The sequence below is a fragment of the Vulpes vulpes genome, chromosome 3, assembly GCF_048418805.1.
Source record: "Vulpes vulpes isolate BD-2025 chromosome 3, VulVul3, whole genome shotgun sequence".
NCBI classification, from domain to species: domain Eukaryota; kingdom Metazoa; phylum Chordata; class Mammalia; order Carnivora; family Canidae; genus Vulpes; species Vulpes vulpes.
The window spans coordinates 113531644-113551244 of record NC_132782.1 but is presented as its reverse complement, the minus strand read 5'-3'; the positions used below and the strand labels follow the sequence as shown (position 1 = coordinate 113551244).

Genomic DNA, 19601 nt, shown 5'->3' with positions numbered 1-19601 from the left:
GAGCCAGTGGGTTGTTCGTGACACACCATCTCTGGCAGTTTCAGAGCTGACTGGGAGGTGAACAAAGTGATAGAGATGTAAAGGCTTCTAGAGTTGGGGAGCATCAAGCCAAGGCTGCCCACCCTGCCTCAAATTGCCCTGCAGGGATGAGGGGATAGGAAACAAGGACCCTGAACTGGCAGGGTCCAGGAGGAGCACAGATAGAGGGGGGATGGGATCCGGGGAGAGCCCAGATAGAGGGGGACAGGGGACGGGATCTGGGGAGAGTCCAGATGGGGGAGTGGGCAGGGTCCAGGAGGAGCACAGATAGAGAGGGGCAGAGTCCAGGGAGAGCACAGATAGAGGGGGGCAGAGTCCAGGGAGAGCACAGATAGAGGGGGGATGGGGACCAGGGAGAGCCCAGATGGGGGGGTGGGCAGGGTCCAGGGAGAGCACAGACAGAGGGGGGACAGGGGACGGGATCTGGGAAAACCCCAGATTGGGGGTGGGCAGGGTCCAGGGAGAGCACAGATAGAGGGGGGCAGAGTCCAGGGAGAGCACTAGTGATAGAGGGGGGACGGGGTCTGGGAGAGCCCAGATAGAGGAGGGGCATTGTATGGGGAAAGGGGGATGGGGTCCAGGGAGAGCTTAGATAGAAGGGGTGCAGAGCCTGGGGAGAGCCGATATGGGGGGTTAGGGCCCAGGGGAGCCCCCTGCTGTCTGATCAGGACGAAGGGCACATTTGGAGAGAGGATGAGGAGGTGGGTGCTCTGTGTCAAGATTCCAGAGCAGAAGAGGGGGAGGGGGAGAGGTGGGTGAAAGGACAGCACATAAAGGGCATTGGGGGTCAGTGACTGGTCACGCCAGTCTGCGGCACCATCTCCCCCAGCCCCAGCAGAACCACGTGTCATCCTACAGCTGAGGGCGCAGGTGGGGAGGTGGATATCCCCACGCGGGTTCCACACAGTGACCTCCAGCTCTGTCCCCGTGGCCTCCAGCAGATTCCTGGGGGTGGGAGGGGGCATTCTCCCAGCCTCCCCACAGACGCATGGAAGACTGGGCCTCATGAGGAAGTCCGATTTGACTCAGACTTGAGAAGAAGGTTCCAGAGTCATGGGAGTGGGTGGTCACCACCTGCCTTGGAATGCGCCCAGGCCCATCCCTGCCCCTTCTGACTGTCGAAGCCAGATGGCCTCAGGGGCATCTCCCGGCCCCCTCCGCCTCCTTCCGCCTCCTTCCGCCTCCTCCTCAGAAGCCGCGCCTGCCGTGGACGGGAGCCCGTCCTCCAGGTGGCTCCACTGGCTGCCTGTACCCCAGTGCCCGTAAGCTGAGCTCTGCCTTCCGCGCACGTTGTCTTTCCTGCCTGGCCCACTGCCCCGGGGCCTCGGCACTCCGAGCGTCTCCGCTGGGCAGTAAGCATGCCTTTCTCACCTGCACGCCCAAGGGTGGGCTGGAGTGGGGTGGCGACACCTCCGCGTGCCCGTCTCTGATGCCAAGTAGATGTCATCAAGGGATGCCTCGTTCTACTGTCCCCCTGCCTTTTCATAGGCTCCACCCTGAGGGACGCTGGTGGTCTCCGAGGCTGAGGGGCCACCTGGAGAGTGAAAAGCCATGCCTTCCACATGGGGACACTGCCTGGCAGGGGGACACTTCTCTGTCCCCTGGAGCTCTGCGGGCCCAGAACCAGGCATGTCACCTGTCCTGTTGTTCTGCTGCGTGCACGCGCAACATGTGCACACGCACCCGGCTGGGGCCACCACCACCTTCCTCTCGGTCCCTTGTGTGCCGCTGTCCTGCTCCCTGAACAGATGGAGGATTGCTCAGAACGCAGAGGAAATGCTGAGACAGAGCTGCTGACCCCCACGGCACAGCCGCCCCGTCCTGTGCTCGGTGACTAAGGTGCAGCAGGCCCAGCCCTGGGCCGTGAGCTGTTCTGAGGCCGGGGGTGGGGACGCAGCCAGTAGGACTGGGTCAGGATCCCCGTGCAGGCCTCCCTCCCTCTGCACAGAGCTGCCTCTTGCCCTGTGGAACCACAGTTGGCCCTTTGGTGGCGTGCAGGGCTTGTGTGTGTGCACACGCATGTGCCCTCCAGGAGGCTGACAGGTGGCAGAGAAGTCCAGGAGCCAGCACTGTTGGCATCTGGGCAGGACCTGCCTGCAACCTAAGCTGCTCTGACATTTGCCTGAGAGGCATCCTTGCTTTAAGAGGCACCTCATATGCCCACGTGGAGTAAACCCTCTGCTCTGCCAACCCTGCCCCTGCCTTGAGCCAGATTCTCTGTTCCCTGCTTGCATGTCTGCCCCCACTGTTGGGTCCTCTTCATCCTCACTGGGTGGCCACATCCCACCCCTCCTCATGCCTCCTCCCTGGACCTTGCCCTTCTTTCTTGGCCACCAGGGCGATTTTTCTAAAATGTGGGTCTGATTGTGCCAGCTTCTGCTTAGATTCACTCTCCTTGTGCTCCCTCTTGTGTGGGGGTGTCTCTTCTCCTAGTGCAGCTGGCACACAAGGCCACAGCCCCCTCCTGTCCCAGCTCCAGCCCCTTGGCACCAGCTGCCGCAGGCCCCCCAGCTTGCTGTGCCTGTTGGCACTCCTGCACCTGGCCGGCTCCCCGTCTTTGTACACCCAGGGTACCTTTGCTGTGCTCAAGTGACGTCCGTGCTTTGCCTTGCTAGTCTCCCGTTGCCCTTCCTGGCCTCTCGTGGCACACAAGAGGTATCTCAACACAAGTTTGTCAAATGAATAAAAGTCTGGGGCAAGGGGAGCCATGGTGGTATGCCGGGCCCCCGGGAGGCACGGCCTGGGAGGGACGCACAGACCCCAGTGTTGGAGGGTAGTTCAGATGGAATCACCCAGACTTCATTCGTGTGTCTGCGTTTGTCACAGGAAAGTGAGATTCACATCCAAGAGTTTGAGAAAATCACGTTCCCCATGTAAGAGGTGAGAAATGCAGAGGTGTCATGACTCAGCGGACCCTGGGCCGTGTTTTGGGACAGCAGTGCGGCTCTAGGAAGCCAGCCCTGCCCAGGCTGAGGAGAGAGCTTGGGTGGGGCTGACCGTCCAGGTGGCCTGTGCTCCTGACGTGAGAGAAGGGTTGTGGGTGCAGCAGGGGTCGCCGTGCGTGCCCCACAGGCTGCAGACCTGAGCGGGTTCTCCATGTGCTGGGGACTCGTGGGTGCCCTCTGTACTTGGTACTCTAACCTATAAAGTGGAGCCGTCTCTGCATCGTTGACTTGTCCTTAGAATTAAGGGAGCTAGGGCAGCCAGCAGCTGTGGGCTTTGTGCTCAGCCGTCCCTGAGGATGGAGGAAGAGGGCTCCCACTTGAGCAGGTGGTGCCAGCTGCTTGCTCCTGGGCATCTCCTGCCCTGCTGTCCCAGCAGGCGGTCTGTGGGCCCTCTCCTCTTACCCTGCTCCCGTAGGCAGGGGCCCTATACACCTGATGGAGGAGAACCGGCAGGTTCGGGGCACCTGGGCTCCTGCACCGCGGGCCAGGACCTTCTTGGAGGTCTGGAGAGCAGAGTTGAGGTTGAGAGGAACTCTCATGGGGTGCACCCAGGGAAGTGGCTCCTCGTAGGAGCTTCCTCCCTAGAGACAGAGGAAGAATGGCCAGAACACAGCAAGCAAGGCTGGGGCCTGTGGGGAGCATCCCCCCATCACCCAGGCCTGATGTAAACTTGCCTTGGGCATACCCAGGGCAGTGGCCAGAGGGCACAGTGGTCAGCGTGACGGGAAGAGGAGCCGGACTGAGTTATTGCCAGTATAGCAAGATAACACTGGGCGAAATAGGGGTCACTCATTTCCTTTCCACTTAGAGTTGTGTGTTTGTTTGTTTGTTTGTTTAAGATTTATTTATTTTAGGAAGTATGCTCCGGGAGGGGGTAGAGCGAGGGGAGAGAAACTCTAGCAGACTCCCCTGAGGTCATGGCCTGAGCCGAAACTAAGAGTCAGGTGCCCAGCTGACCGCACCACCTAGGGGCTCCTAGAGTTCTGTTTTATTTTTGCTCAAAAATAACTGTCTGTAGGTGGCCTGAATCCTCGAGACAGGCACAGTGCTTGAGAGGGTCACTGGAGGGGCTTACAGGAGCAGGGGAAGCAGGTCTGTTGAGGAGGCCATTTGGAAGGACTGCTCCTAAAGAGAGAGCAAGGGACTCCGGTGGGCCTGTGGGAGAACCTCTCCCACCAGAGGGGGCCATGCTGGGGGCCCCTCTGCAGGACTGGTCAAGTGAGATGACCCAGCAGGTCTGTGTCACTCCCCAGATGTCCCTGAGCCTGTACCAGGCCAGGGGACCCTGTGCAGAACGAGAAGCCCTGGGGACATCTGAGCAGCCTGTGTGCCAGGCGAGCCTGGGCGCTTTCTATAAACAGTCTTCATTAATCCTCCTAACAATTGGCTTTTAAGCACATTCGTTGGATCACATCCCTTCCCTGCTTCCGGCTTACCTAGAAGAAAATCCACACCCTTCCCGGTGCATGAGCTGGCCCCTGATGTCTCTGCTGCTTGTTCCCTGGCTTGCTGTGCTCTGGCCATTCTGGACGCCCGTCTCTTCCTGGAAGCACACCAGCCTGTTCCTGCCTTAGGGCCTTTGCACCTGTTCTTCTCACTGTCCAGAGTGACCTTTCCTCAGCTCTCTTGGCCGCTTCCTTCTTGTCACTGGAGCTCAAATTGAGAGAGGTCCACTCTGATTAGCCTAGTGAAGTAGTTGTCACCCACCAGGTGTGCTGTGGCCCTGGCTCTCTGAAATCATCAGTGTACCTCTGGTGAGTCTGAAAGGAGATCGAGTAGAATTTTTTTCAATTTTCCCAGAATTGTAGGTGAGGCCCAGAGCTGAGGACAGAACATACCAAGTATCTCCCTACATTCCAAATTCTGCGAGCCCCCAGGGTGGTGGAGAGGTGTCCCCTCCAAAAACCAGCCTTGCCCCCATCCTGTTCCTCTGCAGTGAACCTGAGACAGGTTGGGGAGGAGGGTGGCCTTTAGGTGAGTGCAACATTTGTGATAAAAAAATCATTTCCTCCCTCCCTCCCCATCAGGAGGCCCAAGGAAAATGGTTTTCCGGGGCACTTGTTGGTGGAGCCCGGCTGGCAAGTTGCCAGAGCGTGGATAAGGAGAAGTGAGAGAGAGCGGGCGGGGGGGGGGGGGGGGGGGGGGGGGGTTGTGCTTGCCTGCTGGGTGCCACTTGAGCCCCCAGCCAGTGAGCCTGGAGTGTGAGCTCACCCCGCAGGTGTTGCATGAGGGCCACCACCCACGCGGTGGGTTGTATTTATCAGCTCTGTTTTATACGCAGGCACCTGCCCTTTGGGGAAGAGGCAGGCTTGTGTGAGGTTCAGGCAAACAAGTGACAAAACTGGCTCGGAAGCCAGGCCTGACTGGCTGAACCCTAGGTCATCTCCTGCATTCGCTGCTGCCTCCCTTCACCCCAACCCCCAGGTGTGGACGTGGAGCGGATGAGGCCCATTTGCTGCGTGGGGGGCAGGTGGGCAGTGTGGTGTGGCAGCTGCGAGCTGCAGGGGGGATATCTGGGGAGACAGGCCGTCAGCTCCAAAACTTAGCTCCAGGGCAGGAGCTTCAACCTTGATTATCTTATATGTTTGCTGTGTTTCCTGCCCCCTGACTTGTCCTTCCCAGTAGGGAGCTTAACAGTCCCACTTCATGGTGAATGAGTGTGTGTGTAGATCTAGGGAAGAGGCCTTGTGGGATATGCACTAACATGTGAGCAGCGATCATCTTTACGTGGAAGGCGGAGTGGGATTGGGGTGAGGGACTGAAACGGGACTCGACACTTCTGTTCCATGATTTTGTGTTATTTGACCATTTTGTGATTATGAGTTCCTATTTTAAAATGACAATGACAGGTAAGAAAACCGCCCTGGATCTGGTTTTATAGACGCCTGAGGCGGTCACTGCAAGCCTTGAGTGCCTGGCCTCAGAAATGCTGCGCTCCCTCTTGGGGTGGGGACTAGAGGACACCTGTGCGGGTCCAGGGAGCTCCTTTGGGGTCTCCCGAACAAGCCCTTGCCTTCGACTCCCTCGTGTCCCTGAGCTACTTGTTGCAGCAAATGAAACTGTTTGTCTGCTTCTCCCTGGAGGCCCTTCTGACGGAACTTTGCAAAGTGCGATAATCGTTTTTGGAGTTTCCAGTTTAATATTCCACCCGAACGTGAGGCCTGTTGAGTGAGGATTGGTGCTGTCCTGCCCAGCTCTTGTTCTGCTTATAAACACATGTTTACTGCCCTGATAATTTGCTGCTGTTCATGCACACAGGATGGGCCTGGGGTCCCCTTCAGAGGTTAGTGGGCCCAGAGCCCGGAATGAAGGGTTTAAACCCTATAAGTCCAACACCTGCCTGGCTCAGTCCGGACAGCGTGTGATTCTTGATCTCCAGGTTGTGAGTTTGAGTCCTACATTGGGGGTAGAGATCATGTAAAATTAAAAAAAAAAAAAAAGAAAGAAAGAAAACCCCACAAACCTATAGGTAATTTGCACATGGGGGCTATGGACGCAGCCTGGGCATGGCTCTGGATATGGCTCTGGGAACAGCCATAGGGCCTGGGGAAGAGGGGGCCGTGGCTACTTTCCCACTCAGGATAGAGCAAATACACTGGCTCCATTAAGACTTCTTTTCTTTAGGGACACCTGAGTGGCTTAGTGGTTTAGCGCCTGCATCCAGCTCAGGGTGTGATCCTGGAGTCCCGTGATCGAGTCCCACATTGGGCTCCCTGCATGGAGCCTGCTTCTCCCTCTGCCTGTATCTCTGCTTCTCTCTCTCTCTCTCTCTCTCTCTCTGTGTCTCATGAATAAATAAATAAATAAAATCTTTTAAAAAAAAGACTTTCTTTTAAGATTTTATTCATTTATTTGAGAGAGCGTGAGAGAGAGTGCAAGCACATGAATGGTGGGGCGAGAGGCAGAAGGAGAAGCGGACTCCCTACTGAGCAGGGACCCTGACACGGGGCTCAATCCCAGAACCCCAGGATGATAACCTGAGCTGAAGGCCGACATTTAACTGACTGAGCCACCCAGGTGCCCAAGACTTACTTTCTTCTGAAAAGGAAGGCTCCAGCCCAGCAGTAGGCTGGGTCTTGCTGTGGGTGAGGCATTGGCTGGTGGGACATGTTATGTGGATGTTGTCACAAAACCTTTATTTTAGTTAATCTTCTCTATGAGGAAGCTCCTTTTTTTTTTATTTTTTTTTTTAATTTTTTTTTTTTAATTTTTTATTTATTTATGATAGTCACAGAGAGAGAGAGAGAAAGGCAGAGACACAGGCGGAGGGAGAAGCAGGCTCCATGCACCGGGAGCCTGATGTGGGATTCGATCCCGGGTCTCCAGGATCGCGCCCTGGGCCAAAGGCAGGCGCCAAACCGCTGCGCCACCCAGGGATCCCCATATGAGGAAGCTCCTATAAGAGCGGTATCAATTGACACCGGGTGGCTTAGCAGTTGAGCATCTGCCTTCAGCTCAGGGCGTGATCCCAGAGTCCCGGGATCAGATCGAGTCCCACACTGGGCTCTATGCGTGGAGCCTGCTTCTCCCTCTGCCTGTGTCTCTGCCTCTCTCTGTATCCTTCATGAATAAATAAATAAAATCTTAAAAAAAAAAAAGGAATGAAATTCTGACGGGGTGCCGAATGGACAGGTGGAGCACAGAGGTATTGTAGGGCAGTGGAAATACTCTATATGGTCCTGTTGTGAGGAGATGTCATCCTACGTTTGTCCAGACTCCTGGAATGTACATCTAGAGTGAACCTTAGTTACTCTACAGATTTCAGGTCATGATGATGTGTTAATGCAGGCTGAGCTGCTGTGGCAGATGTCCCCCTCTGGTGAGCAGTGCTGACCACAGGGGCGTCTGTGGATGTGTGGGGGCAAGGGGTGTGAGAAATCTCTGTACCTTCCTCTCCATTTTCCTGTGAACTTGAAACTGCTGTAGGGACGCCTGGGTGGCTCAGTCAGTAGAGTGTGCAACTCTTGATCTTGGGGTTGTGAGTTCCAGGCCAATGTTGGGGTAGATGTTACTTAAAAAATAAAATCTTAAAAAAAAAAAAAAAGAAAGAATAAAGAATAAAAAATAGTCTTAAATTTAAAAAAAATTGATACACACTATGAACCTAGATGAACCTTGAGGACGTTGTGCTCAGATAAGCCAGACACAAAGTGATGAGTGTGCATGATTCCACTTCTGTGAGGCCCTTAGAGGTGTCCCATTCATAGAGAGTAAAAGGGTGGGCGCCAGGGGCTGCGGAGGGGGCGTCCTTGTTGAATGGGGGTAGAGTTTCAACCGGGGGAGAAGAACAAGATTTGGGGACTAATGGTGGTGAGGGCTGCACAACCGTGTGAACACACTTAATGTCTCAGAACCATGCACTGAAAAATGGCTAAAATGGCTAATCTTATGCATATTTTACCACAATGAAAGAAACCACACCATATGAAGGCGCTTTCTCAAGCCACCGTCTCACTGATTCTTTCATTTCTGCTCTGCATCCTTAAGGTTCAACTTCCTTTTTATGTTTTCAGATGAATGTTATAGATGCAGGAGAAATTGCAACTGTCTGGTCATTCAGTGACACCTTCTGAAGCAGAGCCTGAGACCTCTGGACATTTGTTCCATCTCGGGCGGAAAGGCTGGTCCGAGGTACGTGGGCAGACGTGGCATTTTTGTGCCCGGGCGGTAGCCTTTGGCAAAGACAGACGTCAAGTTGTGGCATCCTGAACGGTAGACTCCTGTCTTACCGTCCACATGCAGTGACCCATCAGCCAGAGAGTCTCAGGTTGCACGTCGTACCTGTTTTGTCACGTCTACCTGGATCTCAGTGGTTGCCCATGATGGAGGGACGGCACCAGATCCCCCAATACCTCTGTCTCACTCGGACCCAGAAACACGTTAGTGTTGAAGCTCCGACACCTTCCATTTATTTCTCAGCCCTTAAGTCTACTCCCCGGCAGTGATTCTTCTCTCCCTGAATCTTAGCTGATATCTCTAGAGAATTAAGGGCTGGCCGCTGGCTTCTGACCCAGGGGATAGTGGGGCAGAGCAGGAACACGGTGGGGTGCAGCACGCACAGCCGTGAAGGCCCGAAGCCTCAGGGAGCGGAAACTGAGTGTCTCTGGACTTGCTGGGGTGCCGTGGTCTGGTGGCCCGTGGGTGTGAGGGGCTGGGAGGGGGGCTGGCGGCCCAGGTGGGGGGAGGCTGATGGCCCAGGGGGGTGGTTGGTGGCCTGGGTGCTGGAGGTTGGCAGCCCAGGGAGGTGGTTGGCGGCCCAGACAGGGGAGACTGGTGGCCTAGGGTGGTGGTTGGCAGCCTGGTGGGGGGTGGCTGGTGGCTCAGGGGGGTGGTTGGCAGCCTGGGTGGGGGGTGACGGTGGCCCAGGGGGGTGGTTGGCAGCTTGGGTGGGGGAGGTTGGCAGCCCGGGGGGATGGTTGGCGGCCTGGGGCGGGGAGGCTGGTGGCCCGGGGGCCGGGGGGGTAGGGGGGCGATGGTTGGCAGCCCAGGTGGGGCGGGGGAAGGCTGGCCTAGCCCTTCTGGGAACTCAGCCCCAGCCTCTGAGTACTCAGTGTGTGTGACCTACTCCAGTACCTGCCCTGTGGAAAGAAGTTCTATTCTACTCCAGAGCTCATAGTGAATTCTCATATTCTCATAGTGAATAACAACTTATCTGAAATGGAAGCCCTTCTAATACTTTATAGAAAGATGAAACAAAAACATGCTCTTTAAGACATGACCCTTCACCTGCACGTATTAAGCATGATCTTTAATCCGACAGGATATGGGATGGCACACAGGTTAACCGTGAAGCCTTGGAGAGGGGGCCGGGGATTGAGCGGCTCCGTGCCCTTCCTGGCAGCCTAGGACTTGACCCCGGGGTGCCGGGGCCTGCACCATGGACTCCCCGGGGTACAACTGCTTCGTGGACAGAGACAAGATGGACGCTGCCGTGCAGGACCAGGGCCCCAAAGAGCTGAGCTGTACGGAACTGGCAGAGCTGAAGCAGCTGGCTCGCCAGGGCTACTGGGCCTGCAGCTATGCCCTGCGGGGCAAGGTGTACCAGCGCCTGATCCGCGACATCCCCTGCCGAACCGTCACGCCGGATGCCAGCGTGTACAGCGACATCGTGGGCAAGATTGTGGGCAAGCACAGCGGCACCAGCCTGCCCTTGCCCGAGTTCGTGGACAACACGCAGGTGCCCAGCTACTGCCTGAACACCCGGGGCGAGGGTGCCGTGCGGAAGATCCTGCTGTGCATCGCCAACCAGTTCCCTGACGTGTCCTTCTGCCCCGCGCTGCCCGCGGTCGTGGCTCTGCTGCTCCACTACAGCACAGACGAGGCCCAGTGCTTCGAGAATGCCTGCCGCATCCTGGCCTGCAATGACCCCAGCAGGAAGCTTGTAGATCAGAGCTTCCTGGCCTTCGAGTCATCCTGCATGACGTTTGGGGACCTTGTGAACAAGTACTGCCAGGCGGCCCACAAGCTGATGGTGGCCGTGTCCGAGGACGTCCTGCAGGTGTACGCAGACTGGCAGCGCTGGCTGTTTGGGGAGCTGCCCCTCAGCTACTTCGCTCGCGTCTTCGATGTCTTCCTGGTGGAGGGGTACAAGGTGCTATACCGCGTGGCGCTGGCCATCCTCAAGTTCTTTCACAAGGTCAGAGCTGGGCAGCCGCTCGAGTCGGACAGCGTGAAGCAGGACATTCGTGCCTTCGTCAGGGACATCGCCAAGACCGTGTCTCCGGAGAAGCTGCTGGAGAAGGCATTCGCCATCCGCCTCTTCTCCCGCAAGGAGATCCAGCTCCTGCAGATGGCCAACGAGAAGGCTCTGAAGCAGAAAGGCATCACCGTCAAGCAGAAGAGGTAGGCAGGCCCCTCGGGGCCTTGGGTGTGGCCTGCCCCGGGCTGCTCTGAGGGGCCCACGTTGGGTAGAGCTGGGGTGGGGCACGTCCTGGGTGTTGGGGCCTGAACTTGTCCTGCCAGCCTCTTGGTCGCCCACCCTCGCCTGCCCGCCGGCAAACCCTGCCTGGACAGAAAACCACGGGAGGGGAGAAGGGGCCCTGTGGCCCCGGCTGGCTCAGGCAGCTGTGGCTGCAGAAGGCGCAGGGTCGTGCCCTCGGGGACAAGGCCGTGGCTAAGACGGAAGCCAGACACCGACCATGGGGTCAGAGGGTCTGCAGTGGCCAGGCTGACTGCCGCGGGTCACTCCCAGCCCTGGGCTCCCTCGCTGCTGTCCCCGTGGCTGCTGGGTACGCTGCCCGCCCCGAGCATAGCACCCGGCGAGCATCCGAACGCTGTCTCGGCCTGAGCAGGCTGTAGGCACAGAGGCCTTTCTCCGGGGCCGCAGGCAGCTGCGTCCCAGCCATCGGTGCCTCCCACTAACCTCTCCTTGTCTTTTATTTTTTTTCTGTCTTCTCTGTGTCCGTTGCTTCCTCCTGTTTTTCAGTGTTTCACTTTCTAAAAGGTAGGTCTGGAAACCACGTCTCCATGCCTGGCGTCTGTCCCTCCTCCAGCCTGGCTGTCGCAGGGCCTGGCTGCTCACTCTGGCTTGGGCAGCGCCACCTTGAAGCCTGGCTGATGTCCAGGCCCTGTCTGTCTGCTCCACTGCCTCACGTGTGCTGTCTCTCAGTGCTCGGCTGGCTCTGAAGCCTTGTCTTGGCAGAGCTGGCTCGCTCTCTGTCCCCGTTGATTAGAGAAAAGTGCTTGTGTCGCGACCCAGGCCGGGTGCTCTCCCCTCTGTACCCATGGGAGTGGGGCTCCAGGGGTCAGCATCATCCCGTTTCTTAAATAGGTGAGAAGCCCCCTGTGGGCTTAGCTTACACAAGAGGCTCTGCATCCCTGGTGGGGGCGGGGGGCTTGGTCAGGGCTGGGGTCCCGGCTGTGCTCTGACCCCCCCACCCCCACTTTCCCCAGGCAGTTTGTGCACCTGGCCGTGCACGCAGAGAACTTCCACTCGGAGATTGTCAGTGTGAAGGAGATGAGGGACATCTGGTCGTGGGTCCCCGAACGCTTCGCCCTCTGCCAGCCCCTCCTGCTCTTCTCCTCCCTGCAGCACGGGTACAGCCTCACCAGGTAACCCCCGGGAGCCCAACGGGGGCTGGGCCCTGCCCTCCTGAGGCCCCAGGGCCTGGACTCTAAGGGTCTGCGGTATGGGAGGACAGAGTGGGCTGTGGGGCCTCCCAGAATATTCTGCTGGCTGGCGACTGGCCCTCAGATACACCTGGGCAAGGCCCTGCCTTCCCTCTGGGGGCCCCGGAATTGGGAGCCCCTCCTCCTGGACTTCTCTCATTCCCAGGCCACCCAAACCTGAGGGGTCCTTGCCCTGGATACCCAGCACAGCTCCAGGCTCCCGCGTAGGTGTTGTGACCATGCAGGAGGCAGATGCCCACCTAGGAGTTAACAGAGTTCTAGGACAAGGTGACCTGTGGCGGTAGGCCTTGGGACATTACTCCCCAGCCTTGACTTGCCTCGTCCGCAGGTGGGGCCACGGTATTGTGGAAGGGCCCCCTCAAGGTGTACCGCCTCCCGAGGCAACTCTGCCAGGTAGCTCCAGTCTAGCCTTAGATGGCAGGTAGCCTCAGAAGTTTCTGGCTGTGTCCCAGGTGGCCCCACAGAGGTGACTTTGGGAGAGCTGCCCCAGCCCTCATGGCGGGCACTGTCTGCGGCCCATGAGTGTGTTGGCATAGCTAGAGATACACTCCCCTGCTCCCCAGGGGAGTGGTTCCTGGGAGGCCCGCTGTGCTCCTTGGGAGGCCTGCTGAGGGACGGGCCAGGCAGGACCACTAGGGATACCATGCGAGCCCTGGACACTCAGTGCCACCACAGTGCGACGTCAGGGCTCCTCATGCACTTCCCAGTGTTGCGTGTCCCTCAGAGGCTCAGGCTCCTGGGTACGTTCCAGGCTTTCCTAGGGCAGGGACCTGTTCCTCTGGTCTTGTGTCCCTGAAGCACCTGGCACGTGGCTATGCCTGCTGAGGACTCTGCCCTGCGCCTTCCCCCACCTCACACCAGGGCCAACGGTCCTGGCGTTGCTGACGGCTAGGGCCCCAGGCTGCCTGGTCTGGGCTTCATCTTGGCTGGGAAGCTCCTTGGCCATCATGCCTGGTCCCCAGGCCTGTCTGCCACAGGTGGCTGGGCATCTTGGATGCTGTGGGCACCAGATGCTGTGGCCAGAGGTGGCACAGAGGAGGTAGTAAGGCTGGCATGTGTGATCTTTGCCCCCAGGTTCTATTTCCAGTGTGAAGGACACGAACCCACCCTCTTGCTCATTAAGACCACGCAAAAGGAGGTGAGGAGGGGTCCTTGCCTCTGATGAGCTTCGGGGAGGGTGGGTGCTGCCCTGAAACCTCCACCCAGGCTTCGTCCACTCTCATGGGTGAGTCCAGCCTCCCCTTGTGACCCCCACCCTGTCCCCCTGGTGCTCTAAGCCCCGAATCCGCCTGAGACCACAGGGCCTGGCTTCAGGGAGCACTGCCTGCCGCCCTGCCGTCTGCCCCTGCCTCCACCCTGACAGGTAGTTTTCAGGGCGTCCTCTGTCCGCAGGGGCTGTCACCTGGGAAGTGCCCTGAGGCATCCATGAGGGCTAGAACCCAGGTGCCCCCAACCCAAGGGCGCGTGCTTCCCCGGTAGAGGCTCTCTGTTCCTTGGCCCCCAAGCCTGCACCCATGGGAATCCCATGTCTGCATTCTAGCAGGTGACTCATGGTCAGACACTTAGCGCAAAGCCTGCAGCCACTCAGAGGACTGAGTCTGAGGGAATCTTGCGCTTTGCTGGCTGATGGTGTTGGGGAACATTCTAGAACAGGGTCATCTCTTGGAAGCTTCTCTGTGAGGGGCATCCTTGGGGTTGATGGCTGAGTGTGGACGTGGGCTCCTTCCCGTGCTTGAGGGCCAAGGAGGGAAACAAAAGTATCCCAAATAAGCCGGTGCTGGCCGAGGCAGCCGCCCACCCACCCTCGCTGCCCACCCCTTGCCTTCCAGACTCTGACCTCCTCACACCACTGGCCACCTCTGGCCCTCTGGTTGGAGGGGGGGGCGGTGCGGCGGTGCCAACAGTGCCCCCCAGCTGTGACTGTACCACCGCCCCCCAGCAACAAGCGAGGGGTGCTCTCACAAGTAGGCGGGGTGCAGCCTCATGACCTTTCTCCCCAGGTGTGTGGGGCTTACCTGTCAACAGACTGGAGTGAGAGAAACAAGTTTGGAGGCAAAGTGGGCTTCTTTGGGACCGGAGAGTGCTTCGTGTTTAGGGTAAGTGAGTCTGCTGGGGTAGTCACACCACAGCCCCCACAGCCCCCCCCCCCCCCTTTGGCTTCTTGTTTGTGACCATCAGACCAAACCGTGCAAGAGCAGGCAGCGAGCCTTCTTCGCCCTGTGCCACGTCTCCCCGGCCCGGGCACAGGGCCTGGTGCTGACGAAGACGGGGGCGGGGGCGGGGGGCAGTGGGTGGGCAGGAGGGCCCACAGGGGATTGTGTGCTTGGAACTCACACTGCCCTTTTGCCCTCAGCTGCAGCCTGAGGTCCAGCGCTATGAGTGGGTGGTCATCAAACACCCGGAGCTGACCAAGCCAGTGTCCTTGGAGGCTGTCGCTGCCCCGTCCCCTCCCTGCCGCCCCATGTCCTCAGACCCTGCAGATCGCCTCTCACCCTTCCTGGCCACACGTCACTTCAATCTGCCCTCCAAGACTGAGTCCATGTTCATGGCCGGAGGCAATGACTGCCTCATCATAGGTGAGCACCTCCCTGCCTGCCCTTGGTCACTTAGCCTGGGAGATGGGCGCAGGGTTGTGGGGCGCCGGAGTTCCTGTGTAGCAGGTGCCTCCCCGAGGGACAGGCAGACAAGAGAACTGGGAGTGTGGAGGCTGGAGCAGGCACGGGGGTGGGCGTGGGGACAGGCGGCTGTACGGTGGGGACCCTGGCCAGGGGGGCTTGAGGAGACCGAGGCTCGGCCCTGTGGTTTTGGAGAAGTCTCTGGCAGGACCAGGGCAGGGCCAGCTGTGAGGCTTGCTCCCTCCAAGGGCAGATGTTCAGGAGCAGGAGCAGAGTGGACAGAGGGCAGCCGGCCTGACCTGAGCCTCCCCCAGGTGGAGGCGGTGGCCAGGCACTCTACATCGACGGGGACCTGAACCGGGGCCGCACCGGCCACTGCGACACTTTCAATAACCAGCCCCTCTGCTCTGAGAACTTCTTCATCGCTGCTGTGGAGGCCTGGGGCTTCCAGGACCCTGACACCCAGTGATGCGCCTGCCCAGGTGGTGACTGGGCTGCCACCGTGCAGTGGGGGGTGAGGCAGTGGCCAGACCCCCTCTTCAGGGGAGAGGCAGTAGATGAACCCCCCCCCTCTGCGGTGGGCAGCGTGGGGGTGCTCTGGTGGGGGGCCGGGCAGAGGCTGCTGGGACCTCAGCTGGGGGGGGTGCGTCCCTGCTCAGACCGGCTCAGACTTGCTGCTGCCTCTACCTGGGACTCCTGAGCCCAAGGCCTAGGAGGGGCCACTGAGTCTCAGTCCCTTGGTGTGGGGGTGGGGACCTGACAGCAGAAGGAACCTTCCACCAAGTGTGGGTCCGTGGTACCCCCTGCTGGTGTGTCTTAGCATAGCTCTGGAGCAGAGCCCTGAGCCGCCCTGGGTCCTATGGCTGGTGGCTCCAAAGACACTGCACCCGAAGACACTGCACCCGCACCTGGGGGGCTGCTCCTGTGGGGGTGCCACTCCTTGGCCCTGTCCCGCCCACCCCCACAGGGTCCTGACGCCTCCCCCTGCTGGCCGGCACCTGTGGCCACCTCTTGGAACCACAGGGTGAAAGAGGGGAGGGCAGGATTTGTGCTGAGCTCTGGGCCCCTCCCGAGGGAGGGTCAAGCACCAGTATGAGGAAGGGCCTGAGGGGACATCATGCGTCCTGGTGTTCCAGAGCCTGGGGCTTCTGCTGGGCCTCCCTGCGGGCTCAGTCCCAAAGAGGCGGCCCAGAATGGCCCAGGCCTCTGCCACAGACCCCACCCCAGCCAGCTCCATTTCCAAGGACTTGCCTGGGGAAGTCCACACTTCCTAGCTCTCCTCCTGTCTGCTGGGGGCCTCCTCCGCTCCCCTGCAGCCTCAGGGTGGCCCCAGGATCCCACCCAGACTCCTCAGCGTGGCACCCCTGTCTTCGTCCTTCAGCACGTGCAACCTGCCTCCTCCCCGGGGCCCCTCCCACGCAGCTCCTTCGCCACACGCCCCCTACAGCCCTCTCTTAGCCCTGTCGTTGGCGTACAGCATGGCTTTCTTGTGCTGCCACCTCCCCCCTTTGCCCTACCCAGCCCGGCTCCACACAGGCCCTGTAGACTGTAGGTGCCCCGTGAAGACTTGGGGAGCAGCCTCCCACCGCGTGACCTCCCTCAGCTGGTCCTGATGGCCTGGGCCCTGGGGGGAGGAGGGGAAGCCGACAGCCACCCGAGCAGCCCTGTGGGCCTGTGGCAGCTCGAGCCACAGGTGCCAGGGGTCCCGCCCGCCAGCCTGATCCCTACATGGCTGCGGCCCTTGGTGGCCCCGGGCACCGTGCCTCTGCCATCTCCATACTGCTTGCTCTTGGTGTGGGGCATTGGCCTTCTCCTGCCCCAGTTTCCTGTCTCCTCTGAGCCAGGCTACCGTGGTACAGGAGGAAGGACCAGGGGTCCTTGTAGCTTCAGGCAGGCCCGGAATCTGCCTGGAACTTTGTTTCTCCACCTGTAACATGGGGCCAGTCATCCTGCTCTGCTGTCCCCAGGGACTGTCCAGAGGCTCCAAGGGGGACAGTGTGAGTCCCTAGTAAGGGACAGAGGTGCTGAGAGGCGGTACCATGCTCGCCACCCCCCCACCCCGACCACTGCCACCCTTGCCCCGCCCTGAGCCCCCACAGCCCTCTGCTGTAGCACCAACTTTGGTGTTCGTTAAACACGGTCTCGTTATGTGAACTCTGACGGTCCAAGTCTGCAGTCTTTGGTCAGAGGGGCCTCCAGGGGCTCCTCTGGGCCTGCTGCCAAGCGGGGTGCCACAGGCGGCACCCTCAGCATGCTGGTCAGTGCATCATCCGTGGAATGTTGACGGCCTTTCAGGGCGCCTGGAGGTCCATTCTAGCACCATCTGTGTGGCTCCCTCTGGAGGGAGCCTGGGGGATTCTTCTGAGAGTGAATCTGGAGGAGTCTCTGGCTGCCTGAGGGGTCCAGCATAGGAGGCCCAGCGCTGCTTAGCCACCACCTCTATCTGTGGTGTGAGGTCTCCGCGTGCGCATGCGTGGTCCTCCGTTCCCTCGGCTCTCACGTCGTCTTCCCAGCTGTCCTGCTAAAGTAAAGGTACGTGTGGTTATTACCTTCATCTTTAACTCCGATTTAATGTCTAGTCACGTATCAAGTGCTTCCAAGTAGAACACATTTTGTTAATATTCTCTATCATTTCTTACTGGTTACCTAAAATTTGCTTTTGATGTTAAAAATAGCTAACGTGTTATGGAATTGCATGACGAATTATCATTTTTTTTCTAGAAGCATTTAAAAACTTATTTTGAGGGGTGCCTGGCTGGCTCAGTCCGAAGAGCATGGGACTCTGGTCTTGGAGTTGTGAGTTCGAGTCCTACATTGGACATGGAGCTTACTTTTAAAAGGTTTATTTAAAAAATAAAGCAGAACAGGGATGCCTGGGTGGCTCAGGGGTTAAGCATCTGCCTTTGGCTCAGGGCATAATCCTGGGGTCCTGGGATCGAGTCCCACATCAGGTTCCCTGTGGGGAGCCTGCTTCTCCCTCTGCCTATGTCTCATGAATAAATAAAATAAATTTTTAACAAAAAAAAAAATAAAATAGAACATAGTTAAAAACAGTTCATTAAATTAAAGAAAACGTTAAAGTGGACTATATGCCTTTAGGGCTTCAGGACATTAGTTTTTCAAAAATAATTTATAATAGAAGAGTAAGTCATTTGTATTAATTTTTCAAGAGTTTTAATTGCTGAATCAAAATTAGTATTTCAACTTTTCTGACTTTTATAAGCTGCATGCTTAACTTTTTGAGTTCTTCATGGCAACTTGTTTTAGAAAATTCTTTTTTTTTTATTTTTTATTTTTAATTTATTCACGACAGAGAGAGAGAGGCAGAGACACAGGCAGAGGGAGAAGCAGGCTCCATGCAGGGAGCCCAATGGAGGACTCCATCCCGGGTCTCTCCAGGATCACACCCTGGGCTGAAGGCAGCGCTAAACCGCTGGGCCACTAGGGCTGCCCTGTTTTAGAAAATTCTGAAGATTTCAGGCTTTCAGATTCCTCTTACCCATTTCCTGAATCCATAAGGCCTTTATAGTCCCCTTATGTGTGTTGTATTTAATAGATTCAGATTTTATAAGTTTTAAATTTTGAAATAACTTCGGATTTACAAGAGAAATGGAAAGGTGGTACAGAGACTTTCCATAGCCCCCGCCCCCCTCCTGCAGTGTAGATACAGGGCACATATCCGAGCAGTAACAAATGTTGATATATAATGCTATTAACTACAGATTTAGCCAGATTCCTTCAGTTTGTCCAGTCCTTTTCTCTGTTCTAGGAATAGATTTAATTTGTACAGATATTTACATTTTTTAAAAAAATGCAGAATGTCCTCAAAATTCACAAGACTAAACCTGTTCAAAAAAATAAATTGCCACTAATTAGCACAGTGAGGTCTCAGGCATGGATGCCTGTCGTGACTGTTCTCGTCCTTCCGCCCCCAAATGTCTCATTTGCATGTGGACGTTACCAGCTGAAGCAGGAGTACAGCGGATGCCTCACAAGTGCTTCACGCTACCACATCTAAGTTAGAGAAGGGTGTGGATCTTTAAAAATAACCTGGTATAAAACAAAATTATGACCACGAGGTGTTAAGATGGCAGAGCAGTCAGGGGGCCCTGAGCTCGTCTTTGCCCCTCGAACACAGCTAGATACTTATCAAATCCTTCTGAACACCCAAGAAATAAGTCAGAGGTCTGAGAGGACAAAACTGCAAGCCTACAAAAGTAGGAAAGTGACCACCTTGTGGAAGAAACCAAGATTGCACTGTATGTTGACTAAAATTTCAATTAAAAATTATGATCTTCATTATAGTCGTGTCAGATTGTGGTCAAGAAGTGAGGCACAGCATCACGTGACTCGTCACTGAAGATGAAATGCGTCACATGTTTGCAGACACGCTCACTTGACCAGACCCTATGGAATTTGTTAACTCTGTGCTTGGGACCAAGGAAGCAAAATCAGGGGACACGCTGTCACACAGACATGCTGACTCGTGACATGACGCAGAGACACAGCAGCAGAGCTGCTGCTTCAGCTTGCCAGATCCGCAGGTGTATTCCCAGCTGGCCAGAAGCCCTTGGGTTGCCAGGAAGCACCCCCAAGTGCGGGTGCCTGCAGGTCGGGTCTGCTCCAGGGGCGCCGGTGACAGCATGGGGGTCCGGGAGGGGCCCTGCTCCATTTCATATGGAAGTGCGCTGCTTGGCAAAGGACATGGTTTGCCAAAAGCCAGTGAGCTAATGATTAAGGAGGAGAAAGGGTTGTGTGGGTCCCTTTACATTCCCGTTCTCGTGTAGGGTGGTCATTGGCTGAGAAATGGATTTTACCAGATTGACACGTTGGAGCATCTGAGTGAATAAAGGATGGCGAGACCAAGTGAAAA

The 19601-nt window shown here is 57.3% G+C and overlaps 1 protein-coding gene across 6 annotated transcripts in view; it reads left to right on the top strand.

Moving 5' to 3' along the window:
* The window catches only part of TBC1D24 (TBC1 domain family member 24), a 26348-nt gene extending 6747 nt beyond the window's left edge, over positions 1 to 19601 (top strand). For 3 of the 6 annotated variants that reach the window (XM_072753981.1, XM_025984983.2, XM_025984984.2), the window contains exons 2-9: positions 8498 to 8615; positions 9745 to 10826; positions 11410 to 11427; positions 11877 to 12035; positions 13188 to 13251; positions 14114 to 14209; positions 14467 to 14689; positions 15043 to 19601. In XM_072753981.1, coding sequence (XP_072610082.1) covers positions 9862 to 10826; positions 11410 to 11427; positions 11877 to 12035; positions 13188 to 13251; positions 14114 to 14209; positions 14467 to 14689; positions 15043 to 15197 — 1680 coding nt within the window. In that variant the 5' untranslated portion in view covers positions 8498 to 8615; positions 9745 to 9861 and the 3' untranslated portion in view covers positions 15198 to 19601. The remainder of the gene's footprint in view (positions 1 to 8497; positions 8616 to 9744; positions 10827 to 11409; positions 11428 to 11876; positions 12036 to 13187; positions 13252 to 14113; positions 14210 to 14466; positions 14690 to 15042) is intronic. The other 3 variants (XR_012000660.1, XR_012000661.1, XM_072753982.1) reach the window with 3 other exon arrangements.